Raw genomic sequence first — 21,077 nt, 5'->3', positions numbered from 1 at the left:
TAGAATTATGATCCATTCAAACAATGTGATTCCCTGATGCTGTTTACAAGTTAAGGCTTCTCTATGGACACAGCTGGGAGCTCCCCAGCCTCCCTTCCCGTTTTCAGATACAAACCTTGCCTTTAACCTCAAGGGGTGCTAAAGAGCCAAGCAGTCCCTCAGGGGGCCACTGGAGCCCAAGTAGGCTTGGTGCAAAGTCCCTCTGACCTACTTTGTCTGTGATTTCAGAAGCTAAACTGAGCTCAGGTGTGGGTGGAACTAAGCTTTCCCGCCTCACTGCTCGTTTACAGCACAGGCTTTCTGTACAGCTTCACCCTCCTCCCCACAAATTCTAAAAGGACTAAACCACAAGAGAGAAACCAGTGAATTTTTCTTTTTAGTCAAAAACAGAGTCAAGAAGACTTTACCTTAATATGTCTAAAAAGGAGACATTCATTAGTTAATGATTGTTTAGGATCTAAAACAACCTACTTTTTAAAAAGAAGCCACAATATTATCTTTCTGTAGCATTAAACTATTTGTAGCACTGGCCTCTAGGTTTGCTAATACAGTGGCCTGGACTGAGTAAAAGGAAAGTTTGGGACAAATCTTCCCTTTCTTGGAGGGAACCCTCAAGAATTCAGTCTGCTCACCTCCTGGGGCTGCCTGAGTCGGGGTGATACGTGAGGATTTCTCCACTCAGGACAGGGAGGAAGAGCAGGAAAAGGAGCAGAGGGCAAGTCACAATGAGGTGACTGTCACATCGTGTCTTTCACAGTATCTTGTTTGAACAACTATCAACATATACGTCTCATTGTGTCTCCTAGAAGCTTTGTGATTTTGTCAGCTTGCACTCATCTAATCTTATGGATGAGGAAGACAGAGTCATAAAAATCCCATTTCTTATAACTCTGTTAGCAGCAGACCAAGATACACACTCCAGCTGTCTTTCTGTCTACTGAGCAACGTTCTTCTTTACAGCTCTGTCAAGTTTTAAGTTCTCTGTGCATAGTGCTACCTGATATTTGGTGGATGGGAAAAGGTCCCCATCAACACAAAATAGAAAGCTTAAGTGTAGCAAAGATTTAAGCAAAACACAACTTGAAACCATTTTTCACAACCAAAAAAGCTAGAATTATATCCAGCATAATTAATTATTATATTAATAATTAATAATTATTATTATATTGCTGCTGCTGCTGCTAAGTCACTTCAGTCATGTCCGACTCTGTGTGACCCCATAGGCGGAAGCCCACCAGGCTCCCCCGTCCCTGGGATTCTCCAGGCAAGAACACTGGAGTGGGTTGCCATTTCCTTCTCCAATGTGTGAAAGTGAAAAGTGAAAGTTAAGTCGCTCAGTCGTGTCTGACCCTTAGCGACCCCACGGACTGCAGCCTACCAGGTTCCTCTATCCATGGGATTGTCTAGGCAAGAGAACTGGAGTGGCTTGCCATTGCCTTCTCCGAATTATTAATAATTATATTAATAATTATATCCAGCATAATAATACTTCATTGTTATCTTACCTTTTATCTTTTTGTAATTGAAGTACAATGACCACACAATATTACATTGTATGTACAACATACTGATTCGACATTTATATATATTATGGCAAGATGACTACAATAAGTCTAGTTACCATTTGCCACCATACATAGTTAATACAATATTGCTGACTATATTCCCCATGCTATACATTAGCATCTTATCTTTTAAAAAAATTAAATATTCCTTCTCCCTGATGTTTTAGAGTTTTAGTATTGTGTTTCATTATATAAACTATAGTTAAACTGCACTGAAGTTTATGACAATAAGCTTATAATTCCCTCCCAGGTTATGTAAATGAGGATACATCCATGTATTTTTGATATTATAAGATGAACTCTTTCATTTACTTCACAAATACTTATTATGCAATTGTGTGGTAAAGTAGCATAGTGTTGTTGAAGCTACTGAATAGAAGTCATGGCCTATTTTTATGCCTTGAGATCTTTATCTACCTTAGTTAGATCTGTCCCCAGAATCTTGAGCGAATACCAATGATGCTAACTCAGGAGTTCCAGCTGCTTCATGTGAAGCGATTTCATCCTCAACTCTTGCCTATCAGCTTCCTCAGATTATATATAACCTTCCAGAAGGCCATCCCTACACTGAAACAAAGCCATGACAGCATTACCCACTCCTGTTAGCCTCAAGGATAAGGAGCAGTTGTGTCCAGACATCCTCCCTGCTAGGAGAAGGAATTCCAAGAGAATCAAGAGTCCACCATATTTCTGAAGGCTCCCAGGTACACACCCATATTTCTTATTTTCCTTACTTATCTCCAGAAGCACGAGTCCCTCCATTAGTCATCTCTCAGATTTCATTTCTTTAATGTTCTCATCCTCCTCCTTTGCTCCCAATCCCTCTCATTTCCCCACTTTGTACTTCCATGACCAACTCACTCTTTTAACTAGGTTCTGCTCATCCTTAGGAGTGCAATTCAAACCTTCGAACTAGATAACATCTTATCTATTAGATGCCTCCATTACTACTTCCCTTTCTATTTCAAATCACTTATCACATTATTAACATTATTTGTTCAAGATTTGCTTTCCCATCTAGACTGTGAGTGCAGAGTTTATGTTTGTCTCACTGTTATGCATCAGAATTTAACACAATAGCTGGCACACTACAGGAAGTCAATAGATATTTATGGAATAGAAGAAGGAAGAAAGAGATGAACAGTGAGAAGAAATATGGTCCCACGTCAGACCTCTGAACATACTTTCCAAGAGAAACATCACAGTCATATGGTGTTGGCCATACATCAACTAGAGCATAAAGGTTATGTGGCTCTTCATGGGTGGCTGGCCTGGCTGGATCCTAATCACCTTAGCTCAATATTGCTGCGAAGAAAAGTTCTGTGAGTTCCTAATATGTTGATGAATAAAGTTGGACCTTTCTGTACATGGGATAAGGCACTGAGCCTCCAGACTTGCCTAGTGCCTTAGAGCATCCAAGGCCCTTTCATCTCAGATGTCCAAACTGATTCTTATAACAACTCTCTGAAGTCATTAACCCAACTCAAAGTGTATTTATTTATTCATTCAGTTCAGTTCAGTTCAGTCGCTCAGTCAGTCTGACTCTTTGCAACCCCATGAACTGCAGCAGGACAGGCCTCCCTGTCTATCACCAACTCCCGGAGTTCACTCAAACTCATGTCCATTGAGTCGATGATGCCATCCAACCATCTCATCCTCTGTATTCCCTTTCTCCTCCCGCCTTCAATCTTTCCCAGCATCAAGGTTTTTTCCAATGAGTCAGTTCTTCACATCAGGTGGCCAAAGTATTGGAGTTTCAGTTCCAACATCAGTCCTTCGAATGAATATTCAAGACTGATTTCCTTTAGGATGGACTGGTTGGATCTCCTTGCAGTCCAAGGGACTCTCAAGTCTTTTCCAACACTACAGTTCAAAAGCATCAGTTCTTCGGCATTCAGCTTTCTTTACAGTGCAACTCTCACATCCATACATGACTACTGGAAAAACCATAGCCTTAACTATACGCACTTTTTGGCAAAGTAATGTCTCTGCTTTTTAATATGCTGTCTAGGTTTGTCAAAGAGTCGGACACGACTGAGTAACTAAACTGAACTGAACTGAGGCTGGTCATAACATTTCTTCCAAGAAGTAAGCGTCTTTTAATTTCATGGCTGCAGTTACCATCTGCAGTGATTTTGGAGCCCAAAAAATAAAGTCGCCACTGTTTCCACTGTTTCTTCATCTTTTTGCCAGGAAGTGATGGGATTGGATGCCATGATCTTTGTTTTCTGAATGTTGAGGTTTAAGCCAACCTTTTTACTCTCCTCTTTCACTTTCATCAAGAGGCTCTTTAGTTCTTCTTCACTTTCTGCCATAAGGGTGGTGTCATCTGCATATCTGAGGTTATTGATATTTATTACAGCAGTCTTGACTCCAGCTTGTGCTTCATCCAGCCCAGCATTTCTCATGATGTACTCTGCATATAAGTTAAATAAGCAGGGTGACAATATACAGCCTTGATGTGCTCCTTTTCCTATTTGGAACCAGTCTGTTCCATGTCCGGTTCTAACTGTTGCTTCCTAACCTGCATACAGATTTCTCAGGAGGCAGGTCAGGTGGTCTGGTATTCTGATCTCTTTCAGAATTTTCCACAGTTTGTTGTGATCCACACAGCCAAAGACTTTGGCATAATCAATAAAGCAGAAATAAATGTTTTTCTGGAACTCTCTTGCTTTTTTGATGATTCAGCAGATGTTGGCAATTTAATTTCTGGTTCCTCTGCCTTTTCTAAATCCAGCTTGAACATCTAGAAGTTCATTGTTCACGTACTGTTGAAGCCTGGCTTGGAGAATTTTGAGCATGACTTTACTAGCATGTGAGATGAGTGCAATTGTGCAGTAGTTTGAGCATTCTTTGGCATTGCCTTTCTTTGGGACTGGAATGAAAACTGACCTTTTCCAGTCCTGTGGCCACTGCTGAGTTTTCCCAATTTGCTGGCATATCGAGTGTAGCACTTTCACAGCATCGTCTTTTAGAATTTGAAATAGATCAACTGTAATTCCATCACCTCCACTAGCTTTGTTCGTGTGATGCTTCCTAAGGCCCACTTGACTTTGCATTCCAGGATGTCTAGCTCTAGGTGAGTGATCATACCATTGTGATTATCTGGGTCATGAAGATCTTTTTTGTATAGTTCTTCTGTGTATTCTTACCACCTCTTCTTAGTATCTTCTGCTTCTGTTAGGTCCATACCATTTTTGTCCTTTATTGTGCCCATCTCTGCATGAAACATTTCCTTGATAACTCTAATTTTCTTGAAGAGATCTCTAGTCTTTTGAATAAGTGTCTCAGGTCTTTCACTGGCTCACAGGTGTATTGTTCTTCTGCTGTGACCTGTAGGGTTTCTGTAAAAGAAACCCTGCAGAAATCCTGTTTCTGTCAGACCCAGCTGAACAAGTCAGACCCATTCTATTGTTCTATATTTAACTTATTTAAAAAAGATCTTAAAAACATCCTATCTATCCTTCTTTGTTTTATGATACACCTAGGCTTAAAAGAACACTTGGAAGATAAGGCTCACGTGGAGAATCCTCATGGTGTCAAGTAAAACAAGATCACGTTCCGTCCTTTCCTCAGGCCTTTGAGGAGCTGGAGCTACACAGGAAACCACTGAAGAGGCCCTGAGGTCAGCTCACTAACACTGAGTTTCAGGGCCTTGATCTATAATGGGGTTTCATCTGCTTAAACAGCTGCAGTCTTCCTCTGACCAGCTGCCCAGGCCATATGATATAAAAGTTTACTTGACACTTCCTGCAATATAAAATTGCACCAGGGACCCCTTGAACGATCTGGGAGGCCCTGGTGAGTATCCAGGATGGCCTGGAAGTTGTCCAGGGCTGTCTAGTGTCAAATTTGCTGAGGAGGCTGCCACAGCACCACTCTGGTTCTAAGACTCTTGTTCAAAGTGTCAGAGCTGCTTCAATGACTTTGGAGACTAGCCCTTCCAAGGGACTGGAGTGGCAAGGATTCCCTTAGGTTCCTGATCTAGAGTAGGGGCAAAGAAGAGATAAGCTGTAAATGGGATCTCAGCTGGGAGAGAGAGGCAGAGGGAAGGTAAGGCAAGGTCAGGGCATGGAAAGTGGCAAATGTTGCCATAAACCCGTCACTCGGCATCATTAGCTTCCTTCATGTTAGTTTTCTTTTTTTCAATTATTTTTTGAGATTATTTTCCATTATAGGTTATTACAAAATATTGACTATAGTTCCCTGTGCTATACAGTAAACCTCTGTTGCTTGTTGCATATCTACCTTTTTAAAATAAGAAATGTAGCATTATATTCATACCAAGTCAAACAAGTAGAATCAAAATGTCATAAATTTTTTAATTAGGCAAAAATTCATAAGTTTTCTAAAATATACATATTATGCATACTATTTCTGTATATGTGTGTGTTTGTGTGCTTAGTTGTTCAGTTGGGTCTGACCGTGACCTTCTGCTGCAGGTCACAGCAAAAGAACAATACACCTGTGAGCCAGTGAAAGACCTGAGATACTTTTTCAAAAGACAGGTACCAACAACAGATGAGTAAAATGATGTAGTAGGTTGACTCCTATGTAAAGTCTTAATGGGACATGGGGTCGCTCTTGTTTCTTTGGCTAATATCGTTCTTGACAATTGTCTCGCCCTTGGTTGCCTTCTGGCAGAACAAGGCAGAGTTTGTACAATAACTATTACTTCCTGCTGCACTCGGATCAATGTGACAGGACAGTCACACACTAACTAACTGAAAGTTACTCAGTCGTGTCTGATTCTTCGAGATCCGAAAGAGCCCACCAAGCTCCTCTGTCCGTGGAATTCTCCAAGCAAGAATACTGGAGTGGGTAGCCATTGCCTTCTCCAGGGGATCTTCTCAACCCAGGGACTGAATCCACGTCTCTTGCGTCTCCTGCATTGCAGGCGGATTTTTTACCACTGAGCTACCAGGGAATCCCCATATATATGTATACAAAAGTTTTTCTACTACTCTTGATAAAGGCATGAGAAAGAACATCAAGGAAAAAAAAAAGAAGAGCTGAAAAAATTGGAAAACATAAAGTATATGAAATGGGAGCATTGAATATAAAATATGAAAAGTGAAACAAACTAGATGAAAGTATAAAATAGTCCAGTTGTTTTTAAACATGACTGTTCATTAGAAACATATCTGGAGCTTTGGAGAAAAAAAAAAATACCTGGGCATTTGTGTTCTTCAAAAAATACCAAGGTAATTCTGACATGCATCTGGATTTTAAAAAGTGATTACAAGTTTTTCTATTAAATGGTAGCTTAATATCAATATCAATAATATCAATAGAATTCTATTATTTTTCTGTTGATCAATCATGATACAATGGTATTAAGTGGGTAATAGTTACATAATCACAATAATAAAAGAAGTTTATCAGTTTTCACAATCAATAGCCAGACAAAAAATAAAAGATAATAATAATTGTAAGTCATAGTGGGAATATGATTAACTTAACAATATAAAATAATTACATACAATTTGAGGGATCCAGCAGAGTGATGTGATAAGTGGAAGTGCATACATGCGCATGTTTTTATCCGTCCATCCAGCTATGTCTTTTGGTTGGTGCATTTAATCTATTTACATTTAAGGTAATTATCAATATGTATGATCCTATTGAACAGTGGTGCTGGAGAAGACTCCTGAGAGTCCCTGGGACTGCAAGGAGATCCAACCAGTCCATCCTAAAGGAGACCAGTCTTGGGTGTTCATTGGAAGGACTGATGCTGAGGCTGAAACTCCAATACTTTGGCCACCTCATGTGAAGAGTTGACTCATTGGAAAGGACCTTGATGCTGGGAGGGAATGGGGGCAGGAGGAGAAGGGGATGACAGAGGATGAGATGGCTGGATGGCATCACGGACTCAATGCACATGAGTTTGAGTAAACTCCGGGAGTTGGTGATGGACAGGGAGGCCGGGTGTGCTGCAATTCCTGGAGTCGCAAAGAGTCGGACATGACTGAGTGACTGAACTGAACTGAACTGAATAATCCTATTACCATTTTCTTAATAGTTTTGGGTTTATTTTCTGTAGGTCTTTTCCTTCTCTTGTTTTTCCTGCCTAGAGAAGTTCCTTTAACATTTGTTGTAAAGCTGGTTTGGTAGTATTAAATTCCCTTAATTTTGGCTTGTCTGGAAAGCTTTTGATTTCTCCATCAAATCTGAATCAGAATCTTTTTGCTGGGCAGAGTATTCTTGGTTGTAGGTTCTTCCCCTTCATCACTTTAAATATATTGTGCTATTCCCTTCTGGCTTGTCGAGTTTCTATTGAGAAATCAGCTGATAACCTTATGGGAGTTCCCTTGTATGATATTTGTCATTTTTCCCTTGATGCTTTAAAATTTTTATCTTTGTCTTTAATTTTTGTGAGTTTGATTACTATGTGTCCTCGGGTGTTTCTCCTCGGGTTTATCCTACCTGGGACTCTCTGTGCTTCCTGGACTTGGTTGACTATTTCTTTCCCATGTTAGGGAAGTTTTCAGCTCTTACTGCTTCAAATATTTTCTCAGATCCTTTTTCTCTCTCTTCTCCTTCTAGGACCCCTATAATGAAAATGTTGGTGTGTTTAATGTTGTGCCAGAGGTCTCGTAGGCTGTCTTCATTTTTTTTCATTCTTTTTTCTATATTCCGTTCTGCAGCAGTGATTTCCACCATTCTGTCCTCCAAGTCACTTAAACATTCTTCTGCCTTAGTTATTCTGTTATTGATTCCTTTTAGGCTATTTTTCATCTCTGTTTGTTTGTTATTTAGTTCTCCGAGGTCTTTGGTAAACATTTCTTGTATCTTCCCCATTCTGTTTCTGAGATCCTGGATCATCTTTACTATCATTATTCTGAAGTTTATTGCCACTTCATTTAGTTGTTTTTCTGGGGTTTTATATTATTGTCAATTCATCTGGGATACAACCCTGCTTCTTCATCCTGATTAACTTTCTGTAATGTAGCTTTCTTTCTAGCTGCTGTGGGATTGTAGTTCTTCTTGCTTCTTCTATCTGCTCTCTGGTGGATGAGGCTAAGAGATTTCTGTAAGCTTCTTGATGGGAGGGACAGGGTGGGAAAAGCCAGGTCTTGTTCTGGTGGGCAGGGCCTTGCTCAGTAAAGCTTTAGTCCAATTATATGCTGATGGGTGGGATTACACTCCCTCCCTGGTAGTTGTGCCTGAGGCAACTCAGCCCTGGGGTCTACAGGTAAGGTTAACAGTGACCTCCAAGAGGGCTTATGCCAAGAGGGACCTTCCAGGACTGCCACCGCCAGTGCCCCATCCCTGTGGTAAGCCCCTGCTGATCCAACCTCCACAGGAGGCCCTCCAACACTAGAAGGTGTTTTGGTTCAGTTTCCTGTGGGGTCATTGCTCCTTTCCTCTGGGTCTTGGTACACACAAGATTTTTTTTGTACCCTCCAAGATGAGTTTCTGTTTCCCCCAGTCCTGTGAAAGTCCCGTAATCAAATCCCACTGACCTTCAGGGTCAATTTCCCTGGGGATTCCCAACCCTTTTGTCAGATCCCCAGGCTGGGAAGCCTGATGTGGGGCTCAGAACCTTCACAACAGTGGAAGCATTTTTTGGTATTACTGTTCTCCAGTTTGTAGGTCACGTCCCTGGCAGTTATGGGATTTGATCTTATTCTGATTGTACCCCTCCTACTATCTCACTGCGGCTTCTTTGTCTTTGGATGTGGGGTATCTCTTTTTGGTGGGTTCCAGAGCCCTCCTGTCTGTGGTTATTCAACAGTTATTTGCGATTTTAGTGCTCTCACATGAGGAGATGAGCACACGTCCTTCTACTCCACCATCTTGAACCAGAAGCCCTTGAATGTTAGTTTGATTCTGGCTCAAAGACGCATAGGAACCTGGGGTGTGATTCCACCTGATTTATTCAATTCTTCATTCCACCCAGGTGACTTCACGCAGGTTACTTAACTTTATGGACCTCAAATTCCTCATCTATGAGGAAAATTATCAAAATACTTATTTTGGATGACTTTTATGAGAGCTAAGCAAAACTCTTTATTCATTCACTCCATAAATAGGTATTAAATGATCTTTTGGAGTTTTGTGACTAATTTTCAATGCGTGTTTGTTTGTTGGGGTGGGGCTGGGGTAGGGGAGGGGCTTGTCCCATACCTCCATCAAGCAATGCACCAGACATCAGTTGGGTGTCTTACAGTTCAACTCAATTCTGAGAGTATCTACCTGGAGATGGCATCAGATTCCACAGATTAAGGGATCAACATTTGTTCTCTGTGGTTCAGTCAGTAAAGAATCTGCCTGCAATGCAGGAGACCATCTGAAATGCAGGAGGTCAATGCCTGGGTCAGATTGGGAAGATCCCCTGGAGAAGGAAATGGCAACCCACTCCAGTATTATTTCCTGGAAAATGCCATGGATAGGGAAGCCTGGTGAGCTACAGTCCATGAGGTCATGAGTTGGACACAATTTAGTGACTAAACCACCACCTAAAAAACTGTAGATCCCCCTCTACCTCAGACACCAGACACAAGCCCAAGTAATCACCTATGCTTCTCAGCAAGTTATAGATGGGAGGTTCCAACAATCCCCTCCAACTCAGGCTGCCAATCCCAAGTCCAAGTTATTACTTATACTTCTGACCACCTGATTATAAATCAGAGGGTTCCACGACTTCCTCCTCAGGCTCAATTAATTTGCTACAGCGGCTCACAGAACTCAGAGAAATGTTTTGCTCTCTAGGTTACTGATTTATTATAAAAGGATACAACTCAGGAACAGCCAGATGGAAGAGATATGAAGGGCAAGGTACATGGGCAGGGTTCAGAGCTTCCATGTCCTCTCAAAGGTGTACGACTCTCCCATCTACATGTGTTCACCAAGTGGAAGCTTTCTGAACCCTGTTCTTTGGGTTTTCATGGAAGATTCATTACACAGGTATGACTGATTAACTCACTGGCCACTAGCAATTGATTCAGCCTCCAGCTCCTCTCCCCTCCTCAGAGACCAGGATGTAGGAAAGTTGAACCCTCTAATCACATGGTTGGTTCTCCTGGCAACCAGTATCCCCATCCTTAGGTGCTTCCAAAGGTTATCTCATTCACAAAAAAAAGACATCTTTAATCCTCTGAATACGGAAAATTTCAAGGATCTGGGGAGCTGTGAGCCAGGAACTCTGGATGAAGACCCAGTACTTATGAAAAACATATATTTGGTCATATGTATGACCAAACATATATTTCTTACAAATCACAATATCACAAATGTCCTCTATCTGCCAGGGACAATTCCAGACACTAATGATCAGCTATGAGCAAAACAGACAACCATCCCTAAAATCTCTGCCTTCACAAAACTCACATCTTCTATTTCTACCTGATACAATAAACACATAATAAGTTATATATATGGTCTGTCAGTCCACTGATAATTGGAGATAGCTTTGAAAATTTGGAGAATTATAATTGATAATTTCACAGAAAAATAAAACAGAAGAAAAGTGGACTGAAATTTTAGGGGTGGGAAGGAAGGTCTTGTTGAAAGGATAATATTTGGACAAAGATCTGAAGGAGGAGAAACAGTATACACATAGCACCTGCACCATGCCTGCCACGGAACACCATGATTTTTGTGTTATGACAATCACTGCAGTTGTTAAAACTATTTTTCTCATTTTTCAGTTCAGTTCAGTTCACTCATTTGTGTCCAACTCTTTGTGACCCTATGAAATGCAGCACACTAGGCTTCCCTGTCCATCACCAACTCCTGGAATATACTCAAACTCATGTCCATTGAGTCGGTGATTCCAACTATTTCATTCTCTATCATCCCCTTCTCCTCCCGCCTTCAATCTTTCCCAGCATAAGAGTCTTTTCCAGTGAATAAGTTCTTCCCATCAGGTGGCCAAAGTATTGGAGTTTCAGCTTCAACATCAGACCTTCCAATGAATATTCAGGACTGATTGCCTCTAGGATGAACTGGTTGGATCTCCTTGCAGTCCAAGGGACTCTCAAGAGTCTTCTCCAACACTAAATTCAAAAGCATCAATTCTTCAGCACTCCACTATCTTTACAGTCCAACTCTCACATGACTACTGGAAAAACCATAGCTTTAACTAGACTGACCTTTTTGGCAAAGTAATGTCTCTGCTTTTTAATATGTTGTCTAGATTGATCATAGCTTTTCTTCCAAGGAACAAGTGTCTTTTAATTTCATGGCTGCAATCACCATCTGCAGTGATTTTGGAGCCCCCTAAAATCAAGTCTGCCACTGTTTCCACTGTTTCCCCATCTATTTCCCATGAAGTGATGGGACCAGATGCCGTGATCTTTGTTTTCTGAATGTTGAGGTTTAAGCCAACTTTTTCACTCTCCTTTTTCACTTTCATCAAGAGGCTCTTTAGTTCTTCTTCACTTTCTTCCATAAGGGTGGTGTCATATCTGAGGTTAGTGATATTTCTCCCAGCAGTCTTGATACCAGCTTGTGCTTCAGTCCAGCATTTCTCATGATGTACTCTGCATATAAGTTAAATAAGCAGGGTGACAATATACAACCTTGACATACTCCTTTTCCTATTTGGAACCAGTCTGTTGTTCCATGTACAGTTCTAACTGTTGCTTCCTGACCTGCATACAGATTTCTCAAGAGGGAGGTCAGGTGGTCTGGTATTCCCACCTCTTTCAGAATTTTCCACAGTTTGTTGTGATCCACACAGTCAAAGGCTTTGGCATAGTCAGTAAAACAGAAGTAGATATTTTTCTGGAACTTGCTTGCTTTTTCGATGATCCAGTGGACGTTGGCAATTTGATCTCTGGTGCCTCTGCCTTTTCTAAATCCAGCTTGAACATCTGGAAGTTCACGGTAAGCTTGGCTTGGAGAATTTTCAGCATTACTTTGCTAGCACATGAGATGAGTCCAATTGTGGGGTAGTTTGAGCATTCTTTGGCATTGCCTTTCTTTGGGCACATTCTTCTTAGTTTCCCAGAAAAACAGCTAACACAGAACTGGTAGAAGCAACTCAAAACACTGATATTAATTCTAACAACGAGAATAATAGGCTATACTAAGAATAGTGAACACATCACTGTTTACAAGGTCTGAGTTATAGAACCTGACTCCAGGAGAATGCCTTTTCCAACTCTTGGATGTAGGAGAGATTCTCTTAAAGTGCCTATTGGTTTTTAGATATAAAAGGCAGTAATCAAACTATATACCATAGATAACTGATTGCATATTTCTCTCAAAATCTCAGTTAATTCCTTTTCCAGAAGTTTCTAAAACTAAAGTAAAAAAAGATAATTTGAGGCATTATAAAGCTAGTTGAAGAAATTCTAAGTTACATCATAAATCATCTTTTGTGACCTTGGGAAGATCAGTTCACCTCTCTGGACTTTAATTTTACATTTTATCACTTATAAAATAACTAGATAGTTACTTAAGATCCTTTCTTAAATTTTCTTGTATGACAATTATGATTACTTACTCAATGGAGACAATGACAGCATTCAGTTCCTCAGCCATGGCTGTGCACAGTTCATCATAATACCTGATTTCTAAAAGAGACAAGAGAGCAATCACTCACCATAATGCAGTCTATTTAATACTGTCCATTCTTAAATTCTGCTAACTGTGGAATTTAGACTCAGACTTAAGTTATTAATAGCAAGAACAATAAAAACTAAATATGAACATACGTCTCATTAACAGAGTTACAAGTACAAATACAAAAGAATTAACCTGGTTTCTGATAAAATGCAATTGCTATAAAATAACAGGAAATCCATACAAGATTACCTTCGAATGTGTTAACTAAAAATTTCTTTCATAATTGTCTATATAAAGTACATTAGATTCATTCTGATTTTGTAATTCTTCAAAGAGGTATGACTTTTCAAAAATCATAGTGAATAAGCAGCTCCTCCTTAGAACTCAAAAATTTTTCTTTTTATACCCTCATTTGCTGTGATTCAGAAAAGTCACCAATTTGAAGACTATGGTATTCCATTTAAACAAACATAAAACAAATAGAGTTTTAGGAAGTCTTAGCATTTCTTAGAGAGTTTAAAAGTTTTTACATATTTTAATATGTAAAACTTTAATCCCTTAGCTGTTCTTTGGATATATTAATATTCTTACATTAAGTGCTAGATTGTTCCATTAGAAAGCCAAAAAACACCTTATTTATAGACTTTCCAAGGCAGTATTAGAATCAGAAGTTCAATAACTACATAAACAGTGGCATATGTCCTCCAGACTGAGCCTTTCCTCTCTGACGGGACTGATGAGTCAAAATTGTGTGGAAAAGGTCAGGCTGACTCATAATCCACACCGTTCCTGGCACTTCCACATCCTGGCCTCTGGTGTACTGTCTCTCCTGGCAAGTGTCCAATGCTACAGATGCAATCATTTCTAAGGCAGAGACTCTGTTTTACTCATTTATGTATTCCCATCATCTAGCACACATTAGAGTGACCAAAGGTCCAGGTTTACACACAACTGTTTGAGGTTTTTGTACCCAAAGTATTATACCCCAGGAAACCTCTCGGCCCTGGGCAGACCTACATATTCAGTAATCATCTGTTGGAAATATGAACAAATCAATGAATAAAAGAATAAATGATGACTATGGAGTTAAAGGAAATGAGATTACTAGAGAAAGTTACACTTTTTGGCCTTTGCCACATTTTTTTTTTTAAAGACAAACCAGAACAAGTTGCCTTTTTTAAAAAAATGTACTGTTATTTATTTATTTTGCTTCCTTGGTGGCTCAGCCAGTAAAGAATCTGCCTGCAAAGGAGGTGACCCAGGCTCAATTCCTTGGTCGGGAAGACCCCCGGGAGAAGAGTATGGCAACCCACTCCAGTATTCTGGCCTGGAATTCCATGGACACAGAAGCCTGGTGGGCCACAGTTCATGGGATTGTAAAGAGTTGTACATGACTGAGTGACTAAAAACAACATTTATTTATTTGGCTGCACTGGATTTTAACTGTGGCATGTTGCAGCATGTGGGATGTAGCTCCCTGAAGCTGCTGCTGCTAAGTCACGTCAGTCTTGTCCGACTCTGTGCGACCCCATAGGCACCAGCCCACCAGGCTCACACGTCCCTGGGATTCTCCAGGCAAGAACACTAGAGTGGGTTGCCATTTCCTTCTCCAGCTTCCTGAAGCTAGGCACCCGGTATTGGCAGTGTGGAGTCTTAGCTACTGGACCACCAAGGAAGTCCTACCATAGCCTTTAAACTTAATGGATAAAATAATATCTGGGCTGAAAATGAGAAAGTAGTTCCATAATAATTATAAGCAGAGGTAAGGCCCTTATTTCTCCTCCTTAGTACGCTTTTCACTGGCTGCTCCACTTGGCTGCTTGCCATTTTTAATGTGTATTCTGCTCACGAAAGTTATCCAATGCTAAAGAGAATGTTCTTAAACTTTTCAAGGTCATTTCCCTTTAACTGGGGCATACATTTTATATTTTCATCTTTGGTTTCATAAGCAGATAAAATGTTGATGAGTTAACATGCATAAACAGAAATCCTTGTTCTATTTCATAGAAAGATATCTTCAAAACACAAGTTGGTCTAGAGCTACAGATATCTGCCTCATATTCTGGCCCAACTTTACCTTGTTTGGGTATAGAAAGCAACTTCAGAACTTCACAATAAGTTAGTGTATGATTTAGATTACAGGAAATATTTTCAAAACAGTCTGCCTGAATTAACAAACAAACAGGCAAAACTCTTGGTGTAGGGTAGCTATATAATTAATCATCCAAATGAGGATCTTTTCAAGAATGGAAAGTGGGGAGGAGGGGGAGCTATGAACAACTCTCCTGGGATGGTACGGATAACTGGGACTGCCAGGGGGACGAAGTCCACTAGTCCCCTTCTCCTTACCCAGTAAGAAAGTCAACCCAGTCATATATCTCTGCCAGGGCCAGCCACAACCCCAAACAACCTAAAGGTGAGGACATACTTGCACTTGCCAAGGCCCAGCCTCCTCCATGGATGTAAACAACGCTGCGTTTCAGAGGCTCTTCTGGCTTTGGAGGGCCTTCAAACACTCTGACTTCCACACCATCAAAGTCAGTGTCGGTCACCTTCACCCGAGCAGACGACCATGCACTTTTCTTGCCGAAAGAAACGATGATGAAGTTCAGTGCAAGCAGATGATGGCTGAGGCCCAGGTAGTGTATCAGGTTGCTCTGGAGGATGCGGGAGTGGGGGGAGGGATGAGGGAGAGTGTGCGTCAGCTTTGTCATCACCTGAGCCACACTCACCAACCCTCAGCATTTGAATTCTTACATGCAATTGCCACTACCCTTGAGCCACTTTCAATAAAATAACACAATGTCTCTATCTTTCATTACTTGAGCTTCCAGAGTATTTTCTAATATGAGACCTTCTTTGATCTTCAGATAATCTCTGAGAGGGAAATGTGTCACTAGGCTTGTTTTATCAAGCAGGCTTAGGAATTAGCTGAATGTGCCCATCTTGCTGGTTAACTGGAAGTTCTGCAACTCAAACCTGGGAACTGTGAATTCCAGCTTTTAGTCCCTTTCCTCACCCTAAATTAGCACATCACATTTCCAATAACATACTAGGAGTGAAGGAAGAATACTTTATTTGAATATACATAAAAGAGAGGAAGTTTTATATTTACTGTAAGTATTTTTAAAAAATTTAAGCTTATATATTTAAGTGTTTTTGGTTGTTTTGAGAGCAGGAGAAAGGAATGAGTGTGTGAGGGAGAAGCAGAGACGGCTGCGGCACTGGAGTTTGGAAGCGGAGCAGCTCAGACATAACCAGGAACTTTGCAGAAATGTGCAAAGAACATGCAGTCTGTTGTCTCTTCCCCTTTAAGCTCTGAGACCATCGAGTTCTGCATTAAGAGTTCACAGGAAGTTATCTGGTTGGAGAGGAGACCCAGGCTAACCACCCAGCAAAGACCCTGAGGATTGCACTCCCTTTTTCTGCTTCTCATACAAGCTCTTCCTATTGAGTATACTTATAAAACTAACCTCCCTGCAACCTACGGGCCATGTTACAAAGTCAGAAAATTGGAAGCCATCTGGAAGCCAGTGACTAGTCAAGCTAGAGAGGCCAGAAGTGTCAAAGAGTGATTAAGAACCTTCCTGGCACAGGAGCATGAACTCAGATACTGTATCTACTAGTGGCTCTCAAACTTTGAAGGGGAGCAGCTGAAGATTAACAGTGTGCTTCTGTAGAATATGAAACAGAACACTGATGATTAGTGAAATATTCAATGCCATCATAAGGTCAAGAAGACAATGTCACGAGTAGAAATAAGAGCTACATGTAGTCTGCAATACACCATAATACAGCTTCCCAGCACATGCATGGAGCACACTGTTATGCCTTGAAGAGGACACAGATGTGCTATGACACTGATCCTCTCTGTCCCTAGGCAGCCAAGTTCCTAAGCCGTTTACCCCACTGTCTCATATAAATTATTATTACTGAATACATATGCCCTGCAGTGAAAAGGGCTGGAAAGACTGCATTATAGAACAATTAGCCAGTGTTCATGAAAAGCAAGAACTAGAAGCAATTTATCTAACCATGAACAGTTTTTCCAGCAATTCTATTAATATCTATTGGCTGCCAATATATGTAACAGCAAAGCAAATGAATATTAATAAAATAAATCAATTTCAGCGTGTATCAATTGACCAATTTATTGAAAAAGTTAAAACAACTTTTACTGTTCTTGATATGAAACAAACAAATGTGTTTGTGCACACACACACATATACAGAGGAGTCTAATCATAAGATTAAAGGTTTAAAGTATTTGGCAAATTAGGAAGAGGTAATCATCTTTTGAGTTTTGTGGCAACACATCGGTCTAATGGGGGAATACAGAGATGCACTGGAGCCTAGTGGAGAATCTCTGTATTCACTAAAATTTCTAGACTTCACACAATAAACCCTTGTGAATTAACAGAGAACACACAAGATCAATTCTATTTCTCACAGCCAAAGTAGCTCAATAGGCATGAAATAATAAAATATGAAGAAAGAAATGGCAGGCTTGACTCAGTTACTTTATGGACTACATTTTTTGCTTTTAGTTTAATGAAGACTTTATTAAATATTTAAAACAAATTATATGAGTTTCTTCAACTAAAAGAAAGCTGTAAAACAAGTGAACTGTCTTTACAAAACAGATTACAGTAGATTATTCATTTTACATAGAATCCACCCCTGGTTTCCCGTATGTATTGCATGCTCTGATTGCATGCACACTTACCTCCATCTGCCCATACCCTTCCTAAAGCACTTCTGCTGTATTAGCTTACGATCACTGACATAACTGGGATTTCTGAACAACTATCTGCATTGTTTACAACATTGACGCGGGACAAAAATGCTCATTGGAGAAGGGACAGTTCGGTTATAAAGGAGAAAGAGGTAAGTAGACGCAAGTAAGAAAGGCTAGATGGGTGTTAAAACTGTGCTAATATTTGGAATTCATTGATACATTTGAGAATGAAAAATCATTATCCAACAGATAATAGTGAGTTTGTTTCAAAATTTGAAAATAGAGATAACCAAACAGTTCAGTTCAGTTCAGTTCAGTCGCTCAGTCGTGTCCGACTCTCCGCGACCCCATGAATCACAGCACTCCAGGCCTCCCTGTCCATCACCAACTCCCGGAGTTCACTCAAACTCATGTCCACAGAGTCGGTGATGCCATCCAGCCATCTCATTCTCCGTCGTCCCCTTCTCCTCCCGCCCCCAACCTTTCCCAGCATCAGAGTCTTTTCCAGTGAGTCAACTCGTCTCATGAGGTGGCCAAAGTATTGGAGTTTCAGCTTTAGCATCAGTCCCTCCAATGAACATCCAGGATTGATCTCCTTTAGAATGGACTGGTTGGATCTCCTTGCAGTATAAGGGACTCTCAAGAGTCTTCTCCAACACCACAGTTCAAAAGCATCGATTCTTCGGCGATCAGCTTTCTTCACAGTCCAACTCTCACATCCATACATGACCACGGGAAAAACCATAGCCTTGACTAGACGGACCTTGGTCGGCAAAGTAATGTCTCTGCTTTTTAATATACTATCAAGGTTGGTCATAACTTTCCTTCCAAGGAGCAAGCGTCTTTTAATTTCATGGCTGCAATCAGCATCTGCAGTGATTTTGGAGCCCAAAAAAACAAAGTCTGACACTGTTTCCACTGTTTTTCCATCTATTTCCCATGAAGTGATGGGACCAGATGCCATGATCTTTGTTTTCTGAATGTTGAGCTTCAAGCCAACCTTTTCACTCTCCTCTTTCACTTTCATCAAGAGGCTTTTGAGTTCCTCTTCACTTTCTGCCATAAGGGTAGTGTCATCTGCATATCTGAGGTTATTGATATTTCTCCCAGCAATCTTGATTCCAGCTTGTGCTTCTTCCAGCCCAGCGTTCCTCATGATGTACTCTGCATATAAGTTAAATAAGCAAGGTGACAATATACAACCTTGATGCACTCCTTTTCCTATTTGGAACCAGTCTGTTGTTCCATGACCGGTTCTAACTGTTGCTTCCTGACCTGCATACAGGTTTCTCAAGAGGCAGGTCAGGTGGTCTGGGATTCCCATCTCTTTCAGAATGTTCCACAGTTTATTGTGATCCACACAGTAATCTGTCATTAACCAATTTATTATTACTATTATTAATAATAGTTATTACTGCCTGAGTGCCTACAGTGTGAGGAGAGGTTGTTGAATTCTGGCTACAGTTCTATTATTTTCCTCCTTCTGAGGAAGAGAGAAAAGAAGCTTAGAGACTAACCAGTATAGAAGCTGGATTCCAGGAACTATGAGAGGGCTGCAGGACACACAGAATTACCCTAGAGTTGAGAACAGTGTGCTCCCAGGAAGCTGCTCTGAAAACTATCCAGGATAGGATGACATTCACATATGTATGTGATATCATGTGGCATGATAAAACTGTGAATGGTATCCAACTTTTCCCCCAATATCTACTGCTTTCCTTAGCTCTTCTCACTGCTGCTGCTGCTGCTGCTGCTAAGTCGCTTCAGTCGTGTCCGACTCTGTGTGACCCCATAGATGGCAGCCCACCAGGCTCCCCCATCCCTGGGATTCTCCAGGCAAGAACACTGGAGTGGGTCGCCATTTCCTTCTCCAATGCATGAAAGTGAAAAGGGAAAGTGAAGTCGCTCAGTCGTGTCCGACTCTTCGCGACCCCATGGACTGAAGTCTACCAGGTTCCTCCGTCCATGGGATTTTCCAGGCAAGAGTACTAGAGTAGGGTGCCATTGCCTTCTCCACTCTTCTCACTACTCCCCTCCTATCCCTACTGTCCGGCAAATAAAATCAGTAACCAAGCCTTTCTGTAGTTGCTACCTCAAGGAAGGGATATGAGAACAAATAACAAAGAAACAGGAGTGCTTTCCTTCTTTTAATTTTCAAAAGCCTACATCCTTTGGAAAATTAAAACAAAAAACAGACATCGATTTAGAAGACTGAATGATGAATAAGAAGTTGCCTGAATAGAAAGTGAATCTCCAAACCAGGTGGTGGAAGATGGAAGGAGAAAGTATTGGAGATGAAATGAGGAATGTAAGGATTGATATCTGAGACTCAATGAAAACAGTATCTTGGGACACAGCGACCCTCAGATATGTCTATGGAATTTGAGAGCAATAGACATGTGCCTCGTGCCCAAGACAGAACCCTGGAAAAAGGCAAGACTCTCTGGAAGAATGACTTCAGAATATGTCTAGGAAGGTGGTGCCTCAAATGACCTCAGAGAGCTCCGTATGCTCCAGCTGGTGCAGGAGCAGCGGAAGAATTACATGTGCCCAAAAGGCACAAAAATAGCAAGGTTGCATGAATGTCTTGCAGATGTTTCTGAGACAACTTCTCCATTATCCATGGCCCATGACACATTCTCAAAAGTCCAACAGGAATAGAAAAGAGCACTAATAGATCTGAAAGATTCTCATAAATAAGAACAAAGGATATCCCAGGGCAACTTGTAGGAACCAAACACCAAGGACCAGGTGGAACAGGAATGTGGGCTGAGGATGTGTACTCAGATGCCTCCCCTCCACCACCCAAAGTATTATGTCTCAACATATAAAACACCCCAAAACCTGAAAAAAAAACAGTGATGGAGGAATACCTAAATTCATTGGAATTAAGTTCTACCTAAAGAATGAAGACTTGAAATATAGATCAAGTTATACTTTTTGCATTCTTGAGTTTATGAAATGAGATTCAGATCCACCCAAGAGACATTCTCAAGTTGTTGTTTCCTGAAACCTTTTTAGAAGTAGCTGGAAAACTCCAGTAGCACAAAGAAGCATTCCATGTGTTAAGAGTTTCATGGGTTGTGGATTGACCCAGTCTCGGCTAGCTTAAGTACCCTAAGGCAATGCTAGAGGTCTTAAAACTTGCCCCATAACTATTTCAGGATCTAGAAGGGAATCCTGCCTGAGGAGGTGGAGATACTCATTACACCTTAGTAGAACCAGATATGCAAAATAGGTTGACCACTGGTTCCCTAC

General features: G+C 40.8%; 1 protein-coding gene across 3 annotated transcripts in view; it reads right to left on the bottom strand.

The window, feature by feature from the left end:
• NCEH1 (neutral cholesterol ester hydrolase 1) overlaps positions 1–21,077 on the bottom strand; it is a 71,595-nt gene that overhangs the window by 12,603 nt on the left and 37,915 nt on the right. For 2 of the 3 annotated variants that reach the window (XM_088839048.1, XM_088839047.1), the window contains exons 2-3: positions 15,511–15,739; positions 13,021–13,090 (exon numbers count right to left, since the gene is read on the bottom strand). In XM_088839048.1, coding sequence (XP_088695174.1) covers positions 13,021–13,090; positions 15,511–15,739 — 299 coding nt within the window. The remainder of the gene's footprint in view (positions 1–13,020; positions 13,091–15,510; positions 15,740–21,077) is intronic. The other variant, XM_088839049.1, reaches the window with a different exon arrangement.

This window comes from Moschus berezovskii, chromosome 1 (assembly GCF_049115385.1).
Source record: "Moschus berezovskii isolate FMDL1 chromosome 1, NW_MosBer_1.0, whole genome shotgun sequence".
NCBI lineage: Eukaryota > Metazoa > Chordata > Mammalia > Artiodactyla > Moschidae > Moschus > Moschus berezovskii.
This window is presented reverse-complemented; position numbering and strand designations above follow the sequence as displayed.